Source organism: Rousettus aegyptiacus, unplaced genomic scaffold (genome assembly GCF_014176215.1).
Source record: "Rousettus aegyptiacus isolate mRouAeg1 unplaced genomic scaffold, mRouAeg1.p scaffold_m13_p_15, whole genome shotgun sequence".
NCBI lineage: Eukaryota > Metazoa > Chordata > Mammalia > Chiroptera > Pteropodidae > Rousettus > Rousettus aegyptiacus.
This window is the reverse complement of record NW_023416290.1, coordinates 24,496,604-24,517,182: the sequence shown is the minus strand read 5'-3', so window position 1 is coordinate 24,517,182 and position 20,579 is coordinate 24,496,604. Positions and strand designations below refer to the sequence as shown.

At 33.3% G+C, this 20,579-nt stretch overlaps 1 protein-coding gene and 1 pseudogene across 1 annotated transcript in view; both read right to left on the bottom strand.

The window, feature by feature from the left end:
• The window catches only part of PRKDC (protein kinase, DNA-activated, catalytic subunit), a 194,065-nt gene that overhangs the window by 138,299 nt on the left and 35,187 nt on the right, over nt 1-20,579 (bottom strand). The window contains exons 22-27 of the mRNA XM_036233299.1: nt 16,941-17,047; nt 14,623-14,713; nt 13,669-13,832; nt 12,466-12,618; nt 7,983-8,090; nt 5,687-5,913 (exon numbers count right to left, since the gene is read on the bottom strand). Of these exons, the coding sequence (XP_036089192.1) occupies nt 5,687-5,913; nt 7,983-8,090; nt 12,466-12,618; nt 13,669-13,832; nt 14,623-14,713; nt 16,941-17,047 (850 nt within the window). The remainder of the gene's footprint in view (nt 1-5,686; nt 5,914-7,982; nt 8,091-12,465; nt 12,619-13,668; nt 13,833-14,622; nt 14,714-16,940; nt 17,048-20,579) is intronic.
• On the bottom strand, nt 10,104-10,226 carry LOC118612234 (annotated as a pseudogene).

The following is a 20,579-nucleotide window of genomic DNA, read 5'->3' as shown; positions in this document are numbered from 1 at the left end:
GAGTTGGAAAGGACTGTCATTATTTGCAGATGACATGATACTGTATGTAGAGAACCCTAAAGATTCCACCAAAATTTCGAATAAGAAATCACCAAAGTACCAGAATATAAAATTAATATTCAGAAATCGGGTGCATTTTTATACACCAATAATGAACTATCGGAGAGATTAAGAAGTTAACAATCCCATTACAATTGTGTCAAAAAATAAATAAAATACCTGGGAATAAATTTAACCAAGGAGGTAAAAGACCTGTACTGGGAAAATTGTTAAGACATTAACCAATGAAAATGAAGAAGGTAGAAATAAATAGAAGGCTATATCATCCTCATGGATAGGAAGAATTAAAATTTTGAAACTGTCCACACTACCCATAGCAATCTACAGATTAAATGCAGTTCCTATCATAATGCCAGTGACATTTTCCCAGAACTTTAACAAATAATCCTAAAATTTATATGAAACCACCCACAAAAGACCTTACATAGCCACAGGAATCTTGAGAAAGAAGAACAAAGTTGGAGTTATCACCATATATAATATTAAGGCATATTATATTATAAATGTATAGTAATAAAAATGGGATGCTACTAGCATAAAAACAAACCCGTAGATGAACTGGAACAAAATAGAGAGCTCAAAATAATCCCATTACCATATGATTAACTAACCTGTGACAAAGAGGGCAAGACTACACAATGAGGTAAAGACAGTCTCGTCAATAAATGTTGCTTGGAGAATGGGACAACTACATGCCAAAAACAAAACTAGACAATTATCTTACATCATATATAAGAATACACTCAAAATGGATTAAAGACTAAAATGTAAGACCTGAAACCCAAGTACTTCTAGAATAAAACACAGGCAGCAAACTCTTTCTGACATTGCTCTTAGCAATTTTTGTTTGGACATGTCTCCGCAGGCTAGGGAAACAAAATAAAAAATAAACAAATGGGACTACACCAATGTAAAGTTTTTGCACAGTGAAGGAAACCATCTAAAAAATAAAATTACAACCTACTGAATGGGAGAAGGTATTTGGCAACGATGTATCTGATAAGGAATTAATAACCCAAAATATATAAGGAATTTAACATCAAACTTCAAACAATCTGATTTAAAACGACACTTCTCCAAGAGGACATACAGATGACCAAGAGATATGTGAAAAGATGCTCAACATCATCAATCATCAGGGAATTGCAAGTTAAGACCACAATGAGACATCATCTCTCACCTGTTGGAATGGCTATCATCAATAAAGCAACAAAGAAAATGTGTTGCCACAGATATTAAGTGTTGTGCACTATTGGTGAGATTATAAATTGGTGTAGCCATTATGGAAAACAGTATAGAGGTGCCTCAAAAAGTAAAAATAGAACTACCACATGACCCAGCAATTCCACTTTGGGGTATTTATTTGAAGAAATCCAAAATACTAATACTATATTCACTGCAGCATTACTTTCAAAAGCCAAAAAATTGAAACAATCTAAGTGTCTTATCAGTAGACGAATAAAGAGTAAATATAAACAATGGAATATTACTCAGCCACAAAAAAGATCGGAATCTTACCAAGTGCAACATGCATGGACCTTGAGGGTATTATGCTTAGTAAAATAAGTCAGAGAAAGAAATATCATATGATTTCACTTATATGCAGAACCTAAATAACAAAATAAATGAACAAAACAAAACAGAAACTCATAAGACACAGAGAATCAACTGCTAGTTGCCAGATGGGAGTGGAGTTGGCAGATGGGTGAAAAAGGTTAAAGGGATTAAGAAGTACAAATTGCCAGTTTATTAAAATAGTCATGGGGTTGTAAAGTACAGAATGGGAAATACAATCAATAACACTGTAATAACTATGTATGGTGTCAAATAAGTACTAGACTCATCAGGACATAAACCTTCGTAAAGTATATAAATGTTTAATCATTAGTTGTACACTTGAAGTATAATATTGTACATCAACTATAATTGTAAAATATATTTTAAAAAATGCCATTGGAATTTGGATTGGAATTACATTAATCTGTAGACTGCTTTGCGGAATATGGCCATTTTAACAATATTAATTCCCTGAATCCAGGATCATGGAGTAACTTTCCAATTATCTGTGTCTTCTTCAATATCTTTTATTAATGCCCTAGTTTTCATGTACAGGTCTTCCATCTCCTTGGTTAAATTTATTCCTAGGTATTTTACTCTTTTGATGCAATTGTAAATGGGATTGTTTTCTTAATTTCTCTTTATGATAGGTCATTATTAGTGTATAAAAATGTAACAGATTTTTGTTTATTGATTTTGTATCCTGCAATTTTACTGAGTTCAGTTATTAGTTCTAACCCGGGACACTTCAGGGTTTTCTACATATAATACCATCTACAAATACTGATAGTTTTATATGTTTTAAACTGTCTTCTGTACATACAGTGTTACAATTTAAAAAGGTTTAAAAATAATAAAGTAGCTTAAAACTTGTCACATCATACAAATATGCACATGCACCCATACACTGCATGAGAGACTTCCATCCCTCCATCCAAACATCTATATCTCATAATTGCTCCCCTCATCTCTATCCCAGCTACTACTTCCTGAGAGAAGCTACACTGGACCAAACAAGATGAGGTTCCTCATTATAAGGTTACTTGGTAATCATGTACAACTACTTAAAAGCACTAATTTCAGGTATAGATTTTACATTTACCTCTGTGATTATTATCTATCTCTTGTTCTTAAATACAATCTTCTTGAAGGGCTATATCTTTATATCTCCAGCATATGGCATAATGTCCAGTACATAATATTCTTTTCAATTTTTAAAAATTGAATTTATCAGGGTAACATTGGTTAATAATTGTTTCAAGCATACAATTCTATAATCGATCATATGCATATTGCCTTGTGTGCTTACCATGCAAAGTCTAGTTTCCTTCCATCACCATATATTTAACCCCCTTTACCCTCTTCTACCTCTCTCTGCTCACTCCCTTCTGGTAACCACCTTAATGTTGCTGTTTCTATGACTTTGTTTGGTTTGTTCATTTATTGCTTTCTGTTTTATATCCCTCATGGGTGAAATGGTATGGTTCTTGTCCTTTTCCATCTGACTTGTTTCGCTTAGCGTGATACTCTCAAGAGCTATCCAGATTGTCAAAAATGGAAATATTTCATCTTTTCTTACAGCTAAGTATTCCATTGTATATTTCTCCCACATCTTTATCCAATCATCCATTGATAGGCACTTGTTTGCATGTCTTAGCCACCGTGAATAATGCTGCAGTGAACTAGGGGTACAGAATCTTTACGAAAAAATGTTTTCAAATTTTTCTGGCAGATACCCAGAAGAGGGACTGCTGGGTTATATGGTAACTTATTCTTAAGTTTCTGAGGCGCCTCCATACTGTTTTCCATAGTGGCTATACCGGTTCACCTTCCCATAAGCAGTGTTATTATTTGTCTCGTTGATAACAGCCATTCTAACAAGTGTAGATGATAACTCATTATGGTTTTGATTCATATTTCCCTAATAGCCGGTGAAGGTAAGTATCTTTTCATGTATCTGTTGGCCATTTTTATGTCTTGGGAAGTGTCTGTTCAGGTCCTCTACCCACTTTTTAATCATGCTATTTGTTTTTTTGTTGTTGATTTGTATGAGTTCTTTATATATTTTGGATATTAGCCCCTTATCAGAGGTATTGTTTGCAAAAATCTTTTCCCATTTATTTAGTTGCCTCTTTATCTTGTCGATGGTTTCTTTTGCTGGACAGAAGCTTCTCATTTTGTTACAGTCCCATTTATTTATTTTTTGCTTTACTTCCCTTACCTTTGGGGTCAAACTCATAAAATCCTCTCCGAGATCAAGGTCCATAAGTTTAGTGCCTATGTTTTCTTCTATGTCTTTTATTATTTCATGTCTTACATTTAGGTCTTTGATGCATTTTGAGCTAATTTTTGTGTAGGGTGTAAGAAAGCGGTCTAATTTCATTCTTTTGTGTGTGGCTTTCCAATTTTCACAGCACCATTTATTGAGGAGGCTTTCTTTTCTCCATTGTATGTTTTTGGCTCCTTTGTCAAAAGTTAATTATCCATACACATGTAGGTTTATTTCTGGGGTCTCAATTCTGTTCCATTGGTCTCTGTGACTGTTTTTGTGCTAAAAACATACTGTTTTGATTATTGTCACTTTGTAGTATAATTTGAAGTGGGCAATATAGTACCTTCAGCTTTGTTCTTTTTTCTGATTGCTCTGGCTATTCAGGGTCTTTTGTGGTTCCATACAAACTTGATGAATTTTTGTCCTATATCTTTGAAAAATGTCATTGGGATTTAATGGGGATTGCATTAAATCTGTACATTGTCACCATTTTAACTGTGTTGATTCTTCCAATTCATGAACATGAAATATCCTTCCATTTCTTTGTTTTCTTCAATTTTTTTCTATGTTTTTCAGTTTTCAGTGTATAGGTCCTTCATATCCTTTGTTAAGACTATCCCCAGGTGGTTTATTTTTTTTATTTAACTGCAAATGGAATCGTCTTTTTCCATTTCCTTTTCTGAAATTTCACTGTTAGTAAACAGGAAAGCAACAACTTTTGTACCCTAATTTTGTGTCCTGCAACTACTGTATTTATTATTTATTTATTATTTCTAATAGTTTTTAGTGGAGTCTCTGGACTTTTCTATATAAAGAATCATGTCATCTGCAAAAATGACAATTTAATTTCTTCATTCCCAATTTGTATGCCTTTTATTTCTTTTTCTTGCATGATTACTCTGGCTAGGACTTCCAGTAGTATGTTGAATAGCAGGGGTGAGAATGGGCATCCTTGTCTTATTCCTGATCTCAGAGGGAAAAGCTTTGTTTTTCACCACTGAATATATTAGCTGAGTATATATGGCCCATATTTTTAATAAGTGGATTAACAAACAAATGAACAAACACCACTGTCAACTTAGATCAAGGAAGGACTAATTATATTTTCTTGGACTTTTGAGATAGCCCCTTCATTGGTGTCCTGGCTGTCAGTTTTGTCCTACTCGGATCCACTTTTTATATACCTACTGGCAAGTGAATTTTAGGAGGAAATCTAACAAAGCCACTCTCTGCTCCCACTACTCCAGGGGCTCATCATCAGTAGAGCTGACCTGAGTTTCTAATCTTGACAAAGGGCCCCGGTCAGCTTCATTAGGCTCCATTCTAAGCATCGAACTCCACAGTCTATACTAATATAAAATGTCTTTATCTCCTTATGTACCATCCTATTTCTTATCTCTAGCCCATCCCTTTGATCTGAAATGTTTTGGCTGATTTTCATTTGTCCTTTAAGTCTCATCTCAAGTATAAATGTTGTAGGAAGGCTTCCCTAACCTACTGAAACTTGGTTAAATACTTCTCCTCTGTGCTCCAAAAGACCCTGTATTAGGTCTTTTGTTGCACTTACAAGACTCCTGTGGTATTATGTTTGCATTCATTTCTTAGCTGTTTAAGTTCTTAACTATAAGCTGAATTTTACTTAATTTTTTAATCCCCAGAAAATAGCACAGCATCCAGCACACACTTACTAAATACTTGATACATGAATACTTGAACACATAAACATCAAGTTCCTTTTCCAAATCACTACTAATTTAAAGAATATTTACACTCTCCCCTGTTATTTGGCTTACTTACCTGAATTCCCGGTATATATTATTAAAAGCAAGTGCTGCTCCTAGCCTCTTGAAAGCATTGGGGTGAAGTGCAAAGCTGTATAGTCGCTTGAAAAGTGATTTAGTGTTTACTGAACTTTTTTCCTGTTGCTGCGGTGTTGTCTGCTTAATGGACCATTTGAGGAATTCTCGAATACACTGACCACAAAAATCTCTCAAAGTACTGTCAACGGGGTCCACGATTCCATCCTAAAACAAGGCATAACATGACAACTGAATACTCAAGTCTGCCTCTGAGCTATAACTAAAGTCATGAAAATTAGAGTATTATTCAAGAAAAAAAATTAGACACTAGTAATGTCAATCTGATTATCTAGAATTTAGACTCTAACAATTTCTTTTTGAGATAAGAAAAACATTGTCTTTTAAACAAATCAATAAAATGAAAAATCTATTTTTAAAAAAAGAGAATATTTTAATTCTGTAACAAAGCAATCTTTCCCTGAAGAAACACAATTGCCGCATTCTAAGAATTTCTGTTGATACGACTTCAGAACAGTATCTGAGATGATTTATTGAGGTTAAAGAGAGTAAGACTCTTGTAAGTTCCAAAAAATTATACTGCTACATAAAGAAAAATCATATGTAGATATGGTTCTAGAAAATATAACTTTCTATAAGAATAGTCTACACAAAGCCACGGTTTCTTAATACTTGACAAATATAGCTAAAGAAATCTGAAATGTTTTTGTTTTCCTCTAGGCACCATTTTCCTCTTAGACATATATAGAAAATGTTTAACTTGAAAAAGTGCACTGAACACTGAAATAAGGGAGTTCTTTTTGCCTAACATCCCCAGTTATTTGCTACATGCAAATTTCTGTTAGTCAGAATTCAAGACGCTTAAAAAAATAAAAACGAAAAAACAAAAAAACCCACGAAAATGTGAAGAGGCAGTATTTACTGCTTCTCAGAGCAGAGGTAATGTATGTGTTGATGTTAGGCATCAGCAATTCCTATTAGGAGACTGACAGATGCTCCTTCACTTGCCAGAGCGGTACTACATTTCCTCCTTTACCTTTTCTTAACTATCTCTTTTTATGTTATCGTTAATGTATCTGATTTCTTTCTGAAGCCTTTACTGCAGCTACTTTCAAGGTTCAAAAGGGGCAAAGAAATAGCTAAGAAACTTCAGAACACAAACATCAGAATAAATCGATATGAATGCAAATAAGCTACCACTTAATTAAGTATGTTTATTACAGGCAGAACTCACTGGTAGATACTACAGAGAAGTAAACCATAGATATAATTATGTCACCATCCTAATTAAAAATGTTCAGTAACTCCCTCTATTCTGCCCCAAAACATCTTTCCAGCCTCACCTCAAACAATTCTCCCATGCAAGCGAAACTCAAAACAGACCTAATTCCTCACAAACATACCAAGCACCTAATGCCTTTATTTCCTCAGTCTGGACAACATTGTCAAATTCCCTATTTCCTCTGGCTCACCTCAAAATTATCAGAAAGTAACACACAGATTCAAATTGGAATCAATTTGCAAAAGCATACAAGAACTTTGGAGTGTTTAACTGGGGCTTTTAATTCCAAAGTCCAAATATATAGCAAAACAAAATTATAGGCTGAAATAATAGGTAAAGTCAAATAAGATGCCATTTAAATGTATCAAATGTAAAGTTATTTGTACAAGTTCAGAAAACTATAATAAAATAAGTGTCAAAGACACTAAGGCATTAGCAGGACTCCTTTTTTTTCCTGCCCTGAATGAATCTGTTACCAAATACTACAGATTCTACTCCTACAGTCGCAGGATAATTCTATGTAAATGGTGAGATACTGTTTCTAGGGTCCTTTAGTTGCTGAATCTGAATGCTGGAGAAAACTGGATAAGCTCAAAACACTCCTTTTACTTTTGAATAAATTATTGTACTATAGATATTTTAAAAAAAGAAAAAAAAAAGGATACTGCAACTCAAAGTCCAAAAATGTTCTTATTCACTGTTCCCACCCTCAACACACACATCTAGATACATGGCCTTGATATAGATGAAGTTTGTCAAATTTATAACCATTCTTCCAAAAAACAGAACAAAAATAAGAAAGTGAATAAATATGGCATCCTGACCATTAAAATGTCATTTCACCAATTCTCTAAAACAAAAGAAAAAAAGCAATATGGTCTAGCTAAATGCTATATGCTGATATCTTGACAGGTAACTTTTTTTAAAGAACCAAATATACATCAAATATAAGTAGTCAATGGGAATAGTAGGAAAAGAATCAACCATTACTCACCAATATTGTTTCTAGTAAGGCAACTGTATCTTGACTTTCAAATTTCTTATTGTTAGTGAACCAGTGAATCAGTTGCATAACTAGTGGTTCATATAGTTGTCTTGTCACCTGAGGAAAAAAATACCACTAGCGTTTAATTTCTTCATGTTAAAGTAATCTTATATCGGCAAAGAGTTCCATTTAAATGGCAAGGACAAAATTAAGTGATAATTCTACCAGGGTTGTATTAGTTTCCTTTTCCAGTTAAATTTTATGAAGAACATGTTCTAACTATTTTCTCCTTCCTAAAAAAAAGTCCAACAAAGAAAAATATGCATACTAAAACTCACTGTTCCTCTAATTAGGAGGGCAGTTTAGGGTAGATATTGTTGGTTTTTTAATATTCATCTTTACTAATTTGATCCTGAATGTGCACATGAGATATTCTGGATAGAGACATTATCAGTATTCGACTAAAAAGCAAATAAGGATTTGGTGGCTCCCTACACCCCAAAATTCACACCCTTTTGGTGACGAAAAGAAAGGAGATTAATGTCCTATGCATACAAACTTTAAAGCCCATATCATAGGAAAAGGTATACAGGACAAAGAGACTGCTGCCTCTCCCACCCCTGCCAAAAGAAGGAAGAAAAATATATATTCTTTGGAGACGGGATGGAAAAGAGGCTAGGTTCTCTAACCTTCCAGAATGTAAATAAAGTCTCTCCAGGAATCAGACAGCCCTGTGGGTCTCTGGCTTTTATAATCAAGGGTATCTTCCAGGCCTGTGGTTCTTCCTTCCAAAAAAGAGATACCCAGGGAAATAGGCTCATCTTTCTGGAACCCTGAGAACTTACTAGCCTAGTCTGGTGTGACCATGTGATTACATCTTGGAGAAATAAGGGAAGTTTTATTATCCTTTTGGATCAGAGCAATTACCTAGACAAATGGTTACAGATGTAATCCTCACTATTACAAGTAAAATCTTTGTAGCAAAAGTGAAGGGAAACATTCCCTATCTTTATATCTTATGCATTTCTGTGTCTCACAAGGCTAGGCTCCTCCCCAGCACTGAGAAATGCAGGAGAGTTTTATTTCCCAACTGAGACCAAGCTCAAGAATGAAGCACGTAGTATGAATACCACCACCTTAAAAATCATGTAAGATGTCTCAGGACTCAGACCAAGCAATAGAGTCCTCTTGCACCTAGATATTTTTCTATTAAAAAAGGTATCTTTCTAACCTTTGAAGAGATTTTTAGAATTAAGAAAAAAAAGAGTCTTACCTTTCAGTCTGAAAAATTTAAACTGGTCTTAAAACGTCCCTTTTTTTCCAAAAGAATTACAGTTTTTTATTCTTAGTACATAATATATATAGGTACACACACAAAGAATTTGTAGAAGACAATCCATCTATAAACCTACATGCCAAAATGGCTGTTAATTTTCAAAATATTTTATTTATAGACATTTAAATATATGTATGTTTATAAAAATAAGTATACTTTTTTGTAACTTTTCCTCTGCATTTTGAATATTTTCCACATAAATACATAAGCTATATCAATATTTTTATTAGCTGCCCAGTATCTCGTATATGGATATATCATGATCCAGTTACCCAAATCTTGCTGTTAGAATTACATGACTACATGTATTTCTAATTTATGACTAGTATAAAGAAATCACAGGGAAAAGTCTTATACACACCACTCTGAGTATATTATAAATAATGAAACTGTTGAATAAGGGCTGTGGGTCACCAAGCCTTTTACTCTGCCTGCAGATAGCCTATGTGAACCCATACTGACATCAGCCAGGGCCTTTTCCTGGCTGGAAATATCAACATTTGTCAGTTTTTTAAATATTTGACAAAAGCTGCAAACAATGTCATTTTAATTTGAATTTCCTTTTTTTAAAAAAAGGTTGAATATTTTAAAATATAGTTCACTGGCAACATAGACTTCTTTGATTATGAGCTGCTTATTTTTGTTCTTTATCCATTTGTCCATTTTTATTTTTTTAAATTTTTTTAACTTTAATTTTTTTTTTTTTAGGCGAAACAACCCTTGGTTGACCTCACACATTGCAAAGACCTTATCAGCTTACAATCCCTTATTTTTTTATTTTTTATTTTTTTTTATGCCTACAGCACCTGGACTTCCTACCTAGGTGGTCTCCCATCCAAGTACTAACCAGGCCCGACCCTGCTTAACTTCCGCGATCAGATGGGATCGGGCTTGTTCAGGATAGCATGGCCATTAAACAATATGCCCATTTTTAGATCTTATATCTTCAGTAAAACATTGCAAAAAAAAATTTTTCCCCATTATATATGTTAATATTGTGCTTTTTGTGCCATCCAGTAGTTTTAAACATTTGTAAAGTCAAAGCTATCACTACATTAGCATATTTCTTCTATGTATCTGTCTTCAAAATCTTGTAGGAAAATCTCCCTTCCTATGCAAACTTTATGGAAAAACAATTTTCTGAATGCCTTTAATAAAAATAAAATCCATCCAATTAGCAGAATCAGACTTTCTACACAAAGGAAAACATTTTTGAATGTTATGTTCTTACTTTTTACAAATAAAACAAAATAAATATGCATATTTGTAAAAATGTGTTTTTACAAAGATCTGGGAATATATTTTTTTGTAGAAGATAACATGATTTTTCCTGGGGAATAAGAGTGGGAAGGAGTTTATGATACGGAGGTTTACTTTTAGCTCCACGCATCTCTATATTAATTTATGTATTTTGTCAATTAAAAAAACCATCCCAATCCAAAAATATAGACAAATGCTAAAATTCAATATTTTCATGTAATATATTTATAGTTTGTTTTTCCTTCTAAATCTTAATATGAAACTAATTTTTCATGTTAGTCAACTGACCTAATTTATCTATTTCTCATTAACTTCAAAAGCCTTTTATACAAAATATATAATTTTTATGCACACATGGGTCCACCTGCCAACTACCAGACACACCCACTGATTTGTGCACCAATTTTACCTTGTTATAATTAATGTGGCATCTTTCTAACGTCTGTTAGGGAAAGACTACCTTCGACACTCTATCCTTTCAAAATTTTTCTTGGTTAGGCTCAAGAAGTCATTCTTCCAGATTACTTTTTAGGTTCCATATGAAAAGCTTTTTACTGGAATGCTACCAAACACTGACTGATCTGGGAAGAGTTGCATTTTTTCAATACCAATTCTTCCAACCTGGGTATATAATGTATTCATTTTATAGTCATACAATATATGTTTGGCCTGGCATATTGAAGTTTATTCCTAGAAATTATATGTACATATATTTGATGCTATTATGAATAGGATAGTATAGACATATTTTCCAAGTGGTCAATACTAATATATGACATATATGAGGATAATGATATATAAGAATTATTAATGCTTAGAGTTTATCAGTTGATACTCTTGGGCTTTCCAGAAACTATATTCCAAAATAACAATCTTTTCTCCTTCCTTTCTAATGTCCCTGCCCTCAGAGAACACATAGCCTAGTGAGAGGACCAGATATTAACCACTGTAAATAACTAAATACAAGTGAAGTGACTGAGCAACCAACTACTCCAAGATATAGGCACTGCTCCTGGTAGGTGGTGGAGGCACTATGAGCAAGCTAAATCATTTCTCACTAAAGGCTTCTGTCCTGGTCAAAGCACAAGACAGCATTAGTACTTCATGACTGGAGGTGATTTGGTTGTGACATTCAGGTAAACATTCTTTATCAGATTAAGATAATATTAAAACTATTCCTAGTTTACTAGGGGCTAACAAATGTCCTTTAGGCTTCTACAGAGAGGATCACTGCTTCTTTACATTGGTTTCTGTGGTAACTTTCCAGTTTTAACCAAAAATCCTATTGAATCATAGTGCATCTCAATACACTGCTGTATTGTATTTATTCATAAAGACTGAAGTCTTTTCCATCTATATTTATAAAAGTTTTTCATTTTGTTTTCTTTTTTATGTATACACCCTGATATCAGGGTTATGCTCGCTTCATAAAATGAACTAAGAATTCTATTTTTTTCTTCTTCATGAAAGCAATAAGAATTTGTCCAAAAGTCATCAGTAATAAGCCATTTACCAACAGTTCCAATCTCTTCCATGACTACTGACCATGGTCACTTATCTCTTCTTCACTCCTTAAAAGAGTATGAGTCTCTAGAGGTGTGGAGTGGCAGCTAATTCAGCTTTAGATGCCTAGACTCTTACTAACCCTAACTAGAAGACTGACTCTCAAACTTTGTGGCAAATCAGAAATCACTAGGACAACCTATAAACGTCACAATCCCCAGGTCATGTCCCTGAGGGATTAACTCGGAGTCTGGGGACAGCAACTGGGAAGCAATATTTTTTTTTTTAGAGATCACAGATGATTCCAATGTGAAACAAGCCTTGATAACCAAACTAGACAGAGTGTTTAAAAACATTTTTTCAACTGTTTCAAATTAAAAATCCTTCACTTACCTGATCTACATCACATGCAAGTCGAAGAAGCACAGGAAAAGTTCGTTTATAGAGTTGGTACATGGGCGGGGAACCCTGATCACTTTCAGGCATTTGAGTGGCTTTCCCCAACATAAACATAACCATGCTATGTAAAAGTTCACAAGCAGCAACCTAAAACAGACCAGGAATTCAACAAAGTTTAAGCTTTCATATTTACAAGAAGAAAATATTTTGAAATGATACTCAATTCAGCCTTTTAACTCTTTTCCCAGTTATAAAAAAAAAAAAAGTGCAGCTAGCTCACTGCCATTGCCAATCTCACATTGCATAAGAACGCTACGTCTTCTAGGATATGACATTTTCAGCAATCGAGAATTACTATATTTTGTAAATGGAAATACCACTACTAAAAACAGAATCCTATAAATAAAATGAAGTCATTTGTTTCCAAAGACTACTGATATACCAGAGCAATGCGAAATAATAATAAAAGCAAGATATTTCATGGCAAACTTTGGGGGTAAGGTTAAGACTGTAATCTGCAAGTTATCTTGGGATAGACGCTGCAGCAGCAAGCCCCACCCGCGACTATTCTTCGGGGCAAATGGGAAATAGGTTCAAAAGAAAACCTATCATACCCAAATGTAAATTAACTGAAAGTAGCACTTTTTGATGTATAAAATTAATGCTTCTGTTCACTCTGGCCTTTAACCAAGAGTTAAGAACTGAAATTTAAAGCTTTAGACATTAGGACTAATACATTCATAAGAAATATATTTCAATGCTACCATAATAGAGAACTTTGCTTCATTTGTTAGCACATCTCCAACTATCAGTACTTTAGTGAATATCTGAAGCACTCTGAAAATTTACAAATTAATATAAACACTTGAGATTATTTGTTTCTAATCTCCCAGGTTGAGGAGATAATTGAGCACAGATTGAAAATCACTTTTAAATGCCCTTTTACTGCATTTTCTGTTATGAAGAGTTTTCGGTATATTAATATTTTGCTAGGTTATTATCTATTAGGATGATTTTTGTTTAACTCATTTATCAATGACATCTGTTCTGATAATTAACTAGTTTTCTAATTACTATATTACAGAAATATAAAATTAGTGATATTGGAATGGCTGAAATGTATTATCTATTTCCTAACAAATATTATGTTAAAATAAAAAGACTCTAAATAATGAATGGAATAAAAAATAAAATTACTTTAGTTTGTCTGTCACTGGCTGAGAGAGCTAATTCTGTGACCCGAGGCAAGAATATATCCAGGTAAATAATAGGCTTCATCTCTATAAATGGTACTGCAAAACTGAGTCTCTTTTCTCTGTCCCATGCTACACATTTCTTCAGCATTTCATCTGAGGATGCAGCTGTTAAAAAAAAAAATTAAAAAGAGTAGTTTTTTCCATTCAAAATCTGTCTAATACTGATTGCTTTACAATTCATTAGTGAAATCTGAATACTTTTTTATACTTTCAAGTACTTTATCCATCTTTACTTTTTTGTTTACTTCAGACATGTAACTACAACTTTAGAAATTATCAATACACTATTTCTGAATTTAATTTAAAGTAAAATTATTTTAAACAAGTCCAACAGCCTGGGATGTTTAATTTCCAATTTCAGCAAGGAGTAGAAAAATAATAAACAAACAATATTTTTATTAAAAATCTTTTATAACACTTATTTTCTCAGCATAGGCTATAATGTCCTAAATAACCAAAAGTCACTATTATATTTAATATGAATATTCAAAAGTAAAAATAAAGATGAATTTTTGCTAATCAAATGTTAATTCTCATCAAAACAATGCAAAAATATCCAAATATTAAGAAGGTTAAGTTTAAAAAGGACTGGCTTTGAATTCCTGATACAAGGTTTAATATAGAAATGAATGTCAAATTAGATTGTTTCAAAATGAAAAACATGCTTCACACATCAAATTGGAACATTTTCCCTGCTAGTTTACTGAATTATTCAGATTGCATGGGTATAGTCAAAAGACTCCATTAGGCAATTATTCTTTGTAAACTTATTTGAAAATATATAAATCACATGTGGGGGCAAGAAACTGAATATATAACATGATCTGTATACATCCAAATTGAAGTACAAATGTATCTATAGAGGTTAATTTATTTTAAAGGAAAGATTATTTACCTGTTAGAAGATTTTTGTTTACTTGTCCTCCTAGAGTACCAAGCATTTTTACTACTCTAATCCTTATTTCTTCTAAGGACAGTGCTTCGTTCTGCAAATATGAATAATTGTATTACATGTTACAATAACTGAGTTAAAAAGGAAAGAGCATTATGAAAGAAAAACTCTTTTACAACTCTATTGTCAATGTTTCCCAATGGTTCATTATATCCTATACCATACTGTTTATTTTATTGCAAATTAATAGAAAGTCATCTCTCTCCCAATTTTGCAGTTAGAGGTCCAAAGTTTCAGCAGGACCCGTTACATCCTTAAAAGAGACTAAAGATCCCAAAAGAGCTTTTATGCGAGTGGTTATTTATCAATATTCATATTAGAAGTTAAAATTTAGATATTATTTTATTCCAAAGTACTACACCCATTACATGTTAACAAGTGACATATTTTTAGGAAAACATATTTTCCAAATAAATAAAAAACCTTGAAAAGTGGCAGTGTTTCACATTTGTACAAATTTCTAAACTGTCTGGCTCATTAGAAGACAGCTCTTGTGATATGTTAGGGCTGTAGTTGGAATCTGTAGAAGGAATGAGGAGCATTTTGATAGACTTTTTAGATAATTCTGATTATCCTTTGATACTACACCAAAACTGAACAAGTGGTAATTTCCTAAAGATTAGTTAATGTGGAACCTGAAACGGTATCAATCAACTTTATATACTCTATTACAGGGACCCCCAATCTCTGGACCTTACTGGCCCATAGCCTGTTAGGAACCAGGCCGCACAGCAGGAGGCGAATGAAGCTTCATCTGTATTTACAGCCGCTCCCCAGCGCTTGCATCACAGCCTCAGCTCCACCTCAGATCAGCAGGCATTAGTCCCTGGTGCCAAAAAAGTTGGAGATTGCTGCTCTATTACATTAAAATCCACTTATTTATCTTGCACGGAAGATGGATTTTTTTTACCCATGTACAATTTGGTAATATATTGCTCATCTGAAATTACCGATTCTGAAATTACTGGTTCACTGTGTTCTACAGATCTGCCAAATGTTGACAGATTTCATTATGTATGCAAAAATCACATTTAATATCACCACCAATATTATCAGAGAAATTTTTCAGAGGAGCCATCAAGCTCATGACCATAGCTACGGCTTTCCAAAATTTTAATTTTCGCTTATGCTTGAATTTTACCACTGGCAACAAATACTCTCAGACATTTTCTTTGAAGTGACAGGATCATTCTGTTTATTTTATAGAAAATGTTTGCCAAATACTGGATAGCCAGTTTGTCTATATTTGTTCAAGTAAATATGGTATTCATGAAAATAATGGCTATGTTAGTTCACAGCTCAAAGCATCCATCATGCAAGTACTTTTCCTGAAGACATCTGTCACATTTCACTATGCAGCAGACTCCTTTTTTTTGCATACTTCTTGTTTCATCACACAGAATATTAAAAAGATGTGTGCTCAAGGGTCAAGATTTAATAAAGTGCAGAAGAACTAACAGTGTTACCCATCTTTACTACATAGTGCAAAGGTCAACGAGTAAAAACACTGAAGCTCTTAGGGGTCCACACTATAGGAACCAGTGTCCTAAGCAATAGGGGTGGTATATCTGTAATGAAATTTTTATTTGCAAAATTGAAGATATGCTCAAATAATTTTCTCTTGCATTATTTACCTAAGATAAAATAATTTTTTAAATTTAGACAACTATTTATAGTTTCATTCAAGTCTCTCAATCAAAAGCTATTAAAAATAATGAGGTGGGAAGAATTTAGTCTAGAGTTTGCATTAACAGTTCCAGACATCAAAAATTTTTCAAATTTTAACTTTCACTTTATACTTAGAAATTATTTTTCCTATACTAATTCAATTTTCTCTGTCATTTTTTGTTACATTATATGCCACATCTGAAAAATACTCTTGAGAAGTTCATATTGAAAAAAACACACAAAAATTGGCATGAACTGACCATGACAAAATATCTTTAAGATCTAATCAGTAAATGAATTAATCTTATATATCCATAACATCAGTATTCCCACTGCTTATTGAAGATAAACCATGTTACTTTTTATTATCCACTAAATATATTTGAAGGTGAAGACAAACAGGAAAACAAGATCAACACAATGAACCAAGTCAGTAATTTAGCTACATTTTTGTTACTAAGAATATATTGAAATTATTTCTATAGTGTACTCTCATATGTAAGAGTAACATTTTAAATGAAAATTTTTACTTTTCACAAGCATTAGAATCTGATCTTTGCATTAAGGTAAAGAAAATACAAGGAATTTCTTACTGATGAAATGTTCTTTGTCTTTTTCAGATGCTTTGACACAACTTTATTAAATCCTTTCTGGGCAGCCCGAGAAAGTGCTGACACTTCCCAGTTATTCTTGTTCTTATCTAGCAACAGGAAACAAAAATCAATGTTGACAGTAATCGTTCATTTACTTGATGAATACTAAGGTAAACACACTATATTACCAAATAGAGACACTAAAATCCTAATTTTAATTATGATTAAACATTATATTTCTAGAACAAAAATATATTAACAGTGGTTGTTTTAGTTTTAAACAGCACTGTCTACAAAAAGAAATATGGTTTCTTGGAGAATTGTTAGACAATTCCAGAGTCTGGGCAGGAAACAAATACTAAAGTAATAATCAGAGGTAGTGGGCCTCAGTAAAGAATTAGAGGTGGCGGGACATCAGGAAAGAAAAGTTTTGCATCATACTTCCAAATTTTCTGTAAGTTAACGATGATTATTTAAAAATAAAATTCTCCTACATAACAACCATGCAGTTAACTATCCAAATGAGGACAGTGACCTTGAGACATTACCCACATTTAATCCTCAGCCCCATTCACGTTCCAGCATTGAGCCTAATAAGGTCTTTAGTTCAGAACATTACATTTACTTCTCTGTCTCTTCAGTTTCCTTTAAACTGAAACAGTTCTTCAATCTTTCCCTTGAATTGCATGTTTTGAACAGATTTAAAATTATATGCCAGTAATTTTGTACACTGTCCCTGTTTGGGTTTATCTAATGTTTTCTTGTGATTAGATTCGGGTTACAGGTAACATCCTAGTAGTTCTTTTATTAACCATTGAGTTAAATATTAGACACGTGTTCATTTATATCAGCATAAACTCATAATTTTACAGCTATAAAGTTATTTTTCACTAGTTCTGGAGATGCATAGTGAATATGCCATCAGAGCCAGGTAAGCTTCATTGCTAGAGGACACCTCACAGGTGCTTTAATCCCATCCCATCTTTTCTTGGCTCTCAGAATCCCAAATGATGAATGACGCAACTTTCCTAGCTGTTATTCTAGTTCCTGTCCTTTATATGATTTCATGGTTTTGGTTTGCTTATACTCAATAAAGTGGTCCCCACAAGTGGGAGTAATGAACGAGAATTGAGATTTATGGCCTGCTAACAATTTGGTGACCTTCTGTGGGTAGATGTTAGAAATGGACTGAGATGAAAAAGAAGACCTGGTTTTTAGTGTTTTTTATTATTATTTTTTGAAGCTCAAATTAGTTAAGAATTTTATATAGTGAGAAGAACAGCTGTTTGATACCTAAACTGATCAGTGTTATGTTGGTCTCTTTTGTCTGTTGAACTAGGACTCAAATTGCAGAACAGAAGTTATAATCTCTCCATGTCTATATGTCTATGTTCTTGATTTGAGAAAGACCTCTACTTCTTATGTGAGTAATATTCTCCTATATTTGGAGAGTATTAGTAAGTTAGATTATAAAGACTCTTAAATTAAAAGAACTATTCTATTTACACAGATTACCTTATATAAGTTGAATATTCCTAAGTTTTTCTGAAAATGAGGACACTACAATGCTTTGAATGTGCCAGACTTTTTTTAAAAAGTTAACAGAAACTAGCTCAGAGCATTTCATAAATCCATATTCATATACTTAAGGCATATCTTTGGTAAATGAGACAAGTTTAATAATTTTGGTTTAAATAAATATATATTTTTTCTATCCATGATAAGTACGACAGTGTACATTTTCTTCTACTTAGATTTGTTTTTCCTATACTTATTCAGGCTAATAAGCTGTCATTACTTCTCATAAAATTTTTTATTGTTGTATAAAACACATTAACATAAAATATATTCTTTTAAGTATTTTTAAGTGTACAATTAAGTGGCATTAACTAAATTCACAATGTTGTGCTACTATCACCACTATCCATCTCTAAAATTTTTTCAACAAGTCTTGCATAACTTTTAAGACTATGAAAAATGTAGCAAGTTTATGTTCAAATAAACTGAAATCTTTATTTAGGCAAATGTTTTATTTTCCCAGTAATTATGTTTTGTACCATATCAGGTAGAAGATAATTTCTAAGCTCTATAGGTAACTTAAAACCTTGGGTTTAGTTAATTAAGGGATAATTACTGCATACCCGGCCAATTTATAAGTAAAATAGAATACTGAAACATGGATTATTAAGCATCATTTTTAAGTCTATGCTTTTGCTTCATGTTTGCATAGGCTGTACTGAGGCAGGAGCTTGGGATCACATTAAAGAATGCATGCATATTGCCATTTGGAGTTATAAAGGAAGGGACATGGCTGCACGTAGTGGTATCATATGTGCTCACGAGCTCCACAAGTCTGGCAGACAATTCTCAATGATCTACTCTGAGTTTTCTTGGTGAAAGAGAAATCAGTTTAGTAATAATTAATGAGTGGTTGATGCTAAAGAAGTAATAGTGTAGAAATGCAATTGTGGGTGTGCTTTTGCTTATCAAGGAAGGACAGCGGTTTCCTCATAAGCTAGAGAGTTTGGGGCTCTTGGCATCTGGATCTCTTTCCACAAATGGGACATATTAAGGACCCCAGAGATCTTTGCTTATCTGGATTAGATCTAACAATAGCTACCTTATTAGAAATAGAAACCTTTTTTTTTTTAAAGATTTACTGATTTATTTGAAGATCACACATTAACATGCACAACATCATTTGGAAAACAGTTGATTTCACTGACTATCTGTTTTAAAACTGTCAGTTTGTTCCAGAAAAGAAAAGAGCATAATAAAGGATAAAACTTGGAAAGTGAGTCTAAAAAGAAGCCATGAAATGAGGTAAATGTTTAGCTAAGGACACTCAATCTTGAATGATGTGCTTCTTTGGTTTGTCTATAATATGAACAGTTATTCTTTACTTTCTGTGTAATCTTCCAAGATTGTAAAAATTCAGGATGTTGACTTCATGGCCTAAAAGAGAAGATTTAGGCCATGCACCTTTGGCAAGAGTGGCAAAGAGCAACTCTGCTTTCTTCTCAGAAAACCATATTAGGAGACATATGCTATTAATTAGTTCTACTACAGGCCAGTAGGCTGAGAAAGTTTGTCAGGTGTCTCCAACTGCAAAGCTGCTATTTTTACCTTGGTAATTAACACATATTTTGAGGTGAAGTGCTTTGGGGTGATTTCCCCTGTGTTACTCCATGATTATGCTACCTTATATAACAAGGGAGACTATCCATGTGGGCCTAATTGAATCACATGGCCCCTTAAAAGCAGAGTTTTCTGCCGCCAATAAAAGAGAAAGATCTGAAGCATGAAAAGGCCTCAAAGATGGAAGGGGCCATAAACAAGGACCAGAGAGAGGTCTCTAGGAGCTGAGAATAAGCCCTGACCATCAGTCAGCAAGGAAATGAGAATCTCAGATGCTACCACCAACCTGAGTGAGTCTGGAAGAAATTCTTATCCAGAGTTTTCAGGTAAGAGCCCAGACTGGGCAATACCTCAATGAAATTGTGAGACTGAGTAGAAGACCAGCTGAGCCCACCTGGACTTCTGACCCACAGAACCATGCAATAATAGATGGATATTGTTTTAAACTGATAAATCTGCAGTAACTTATTACACAGCAACAACGAAAACACACTATGAAAC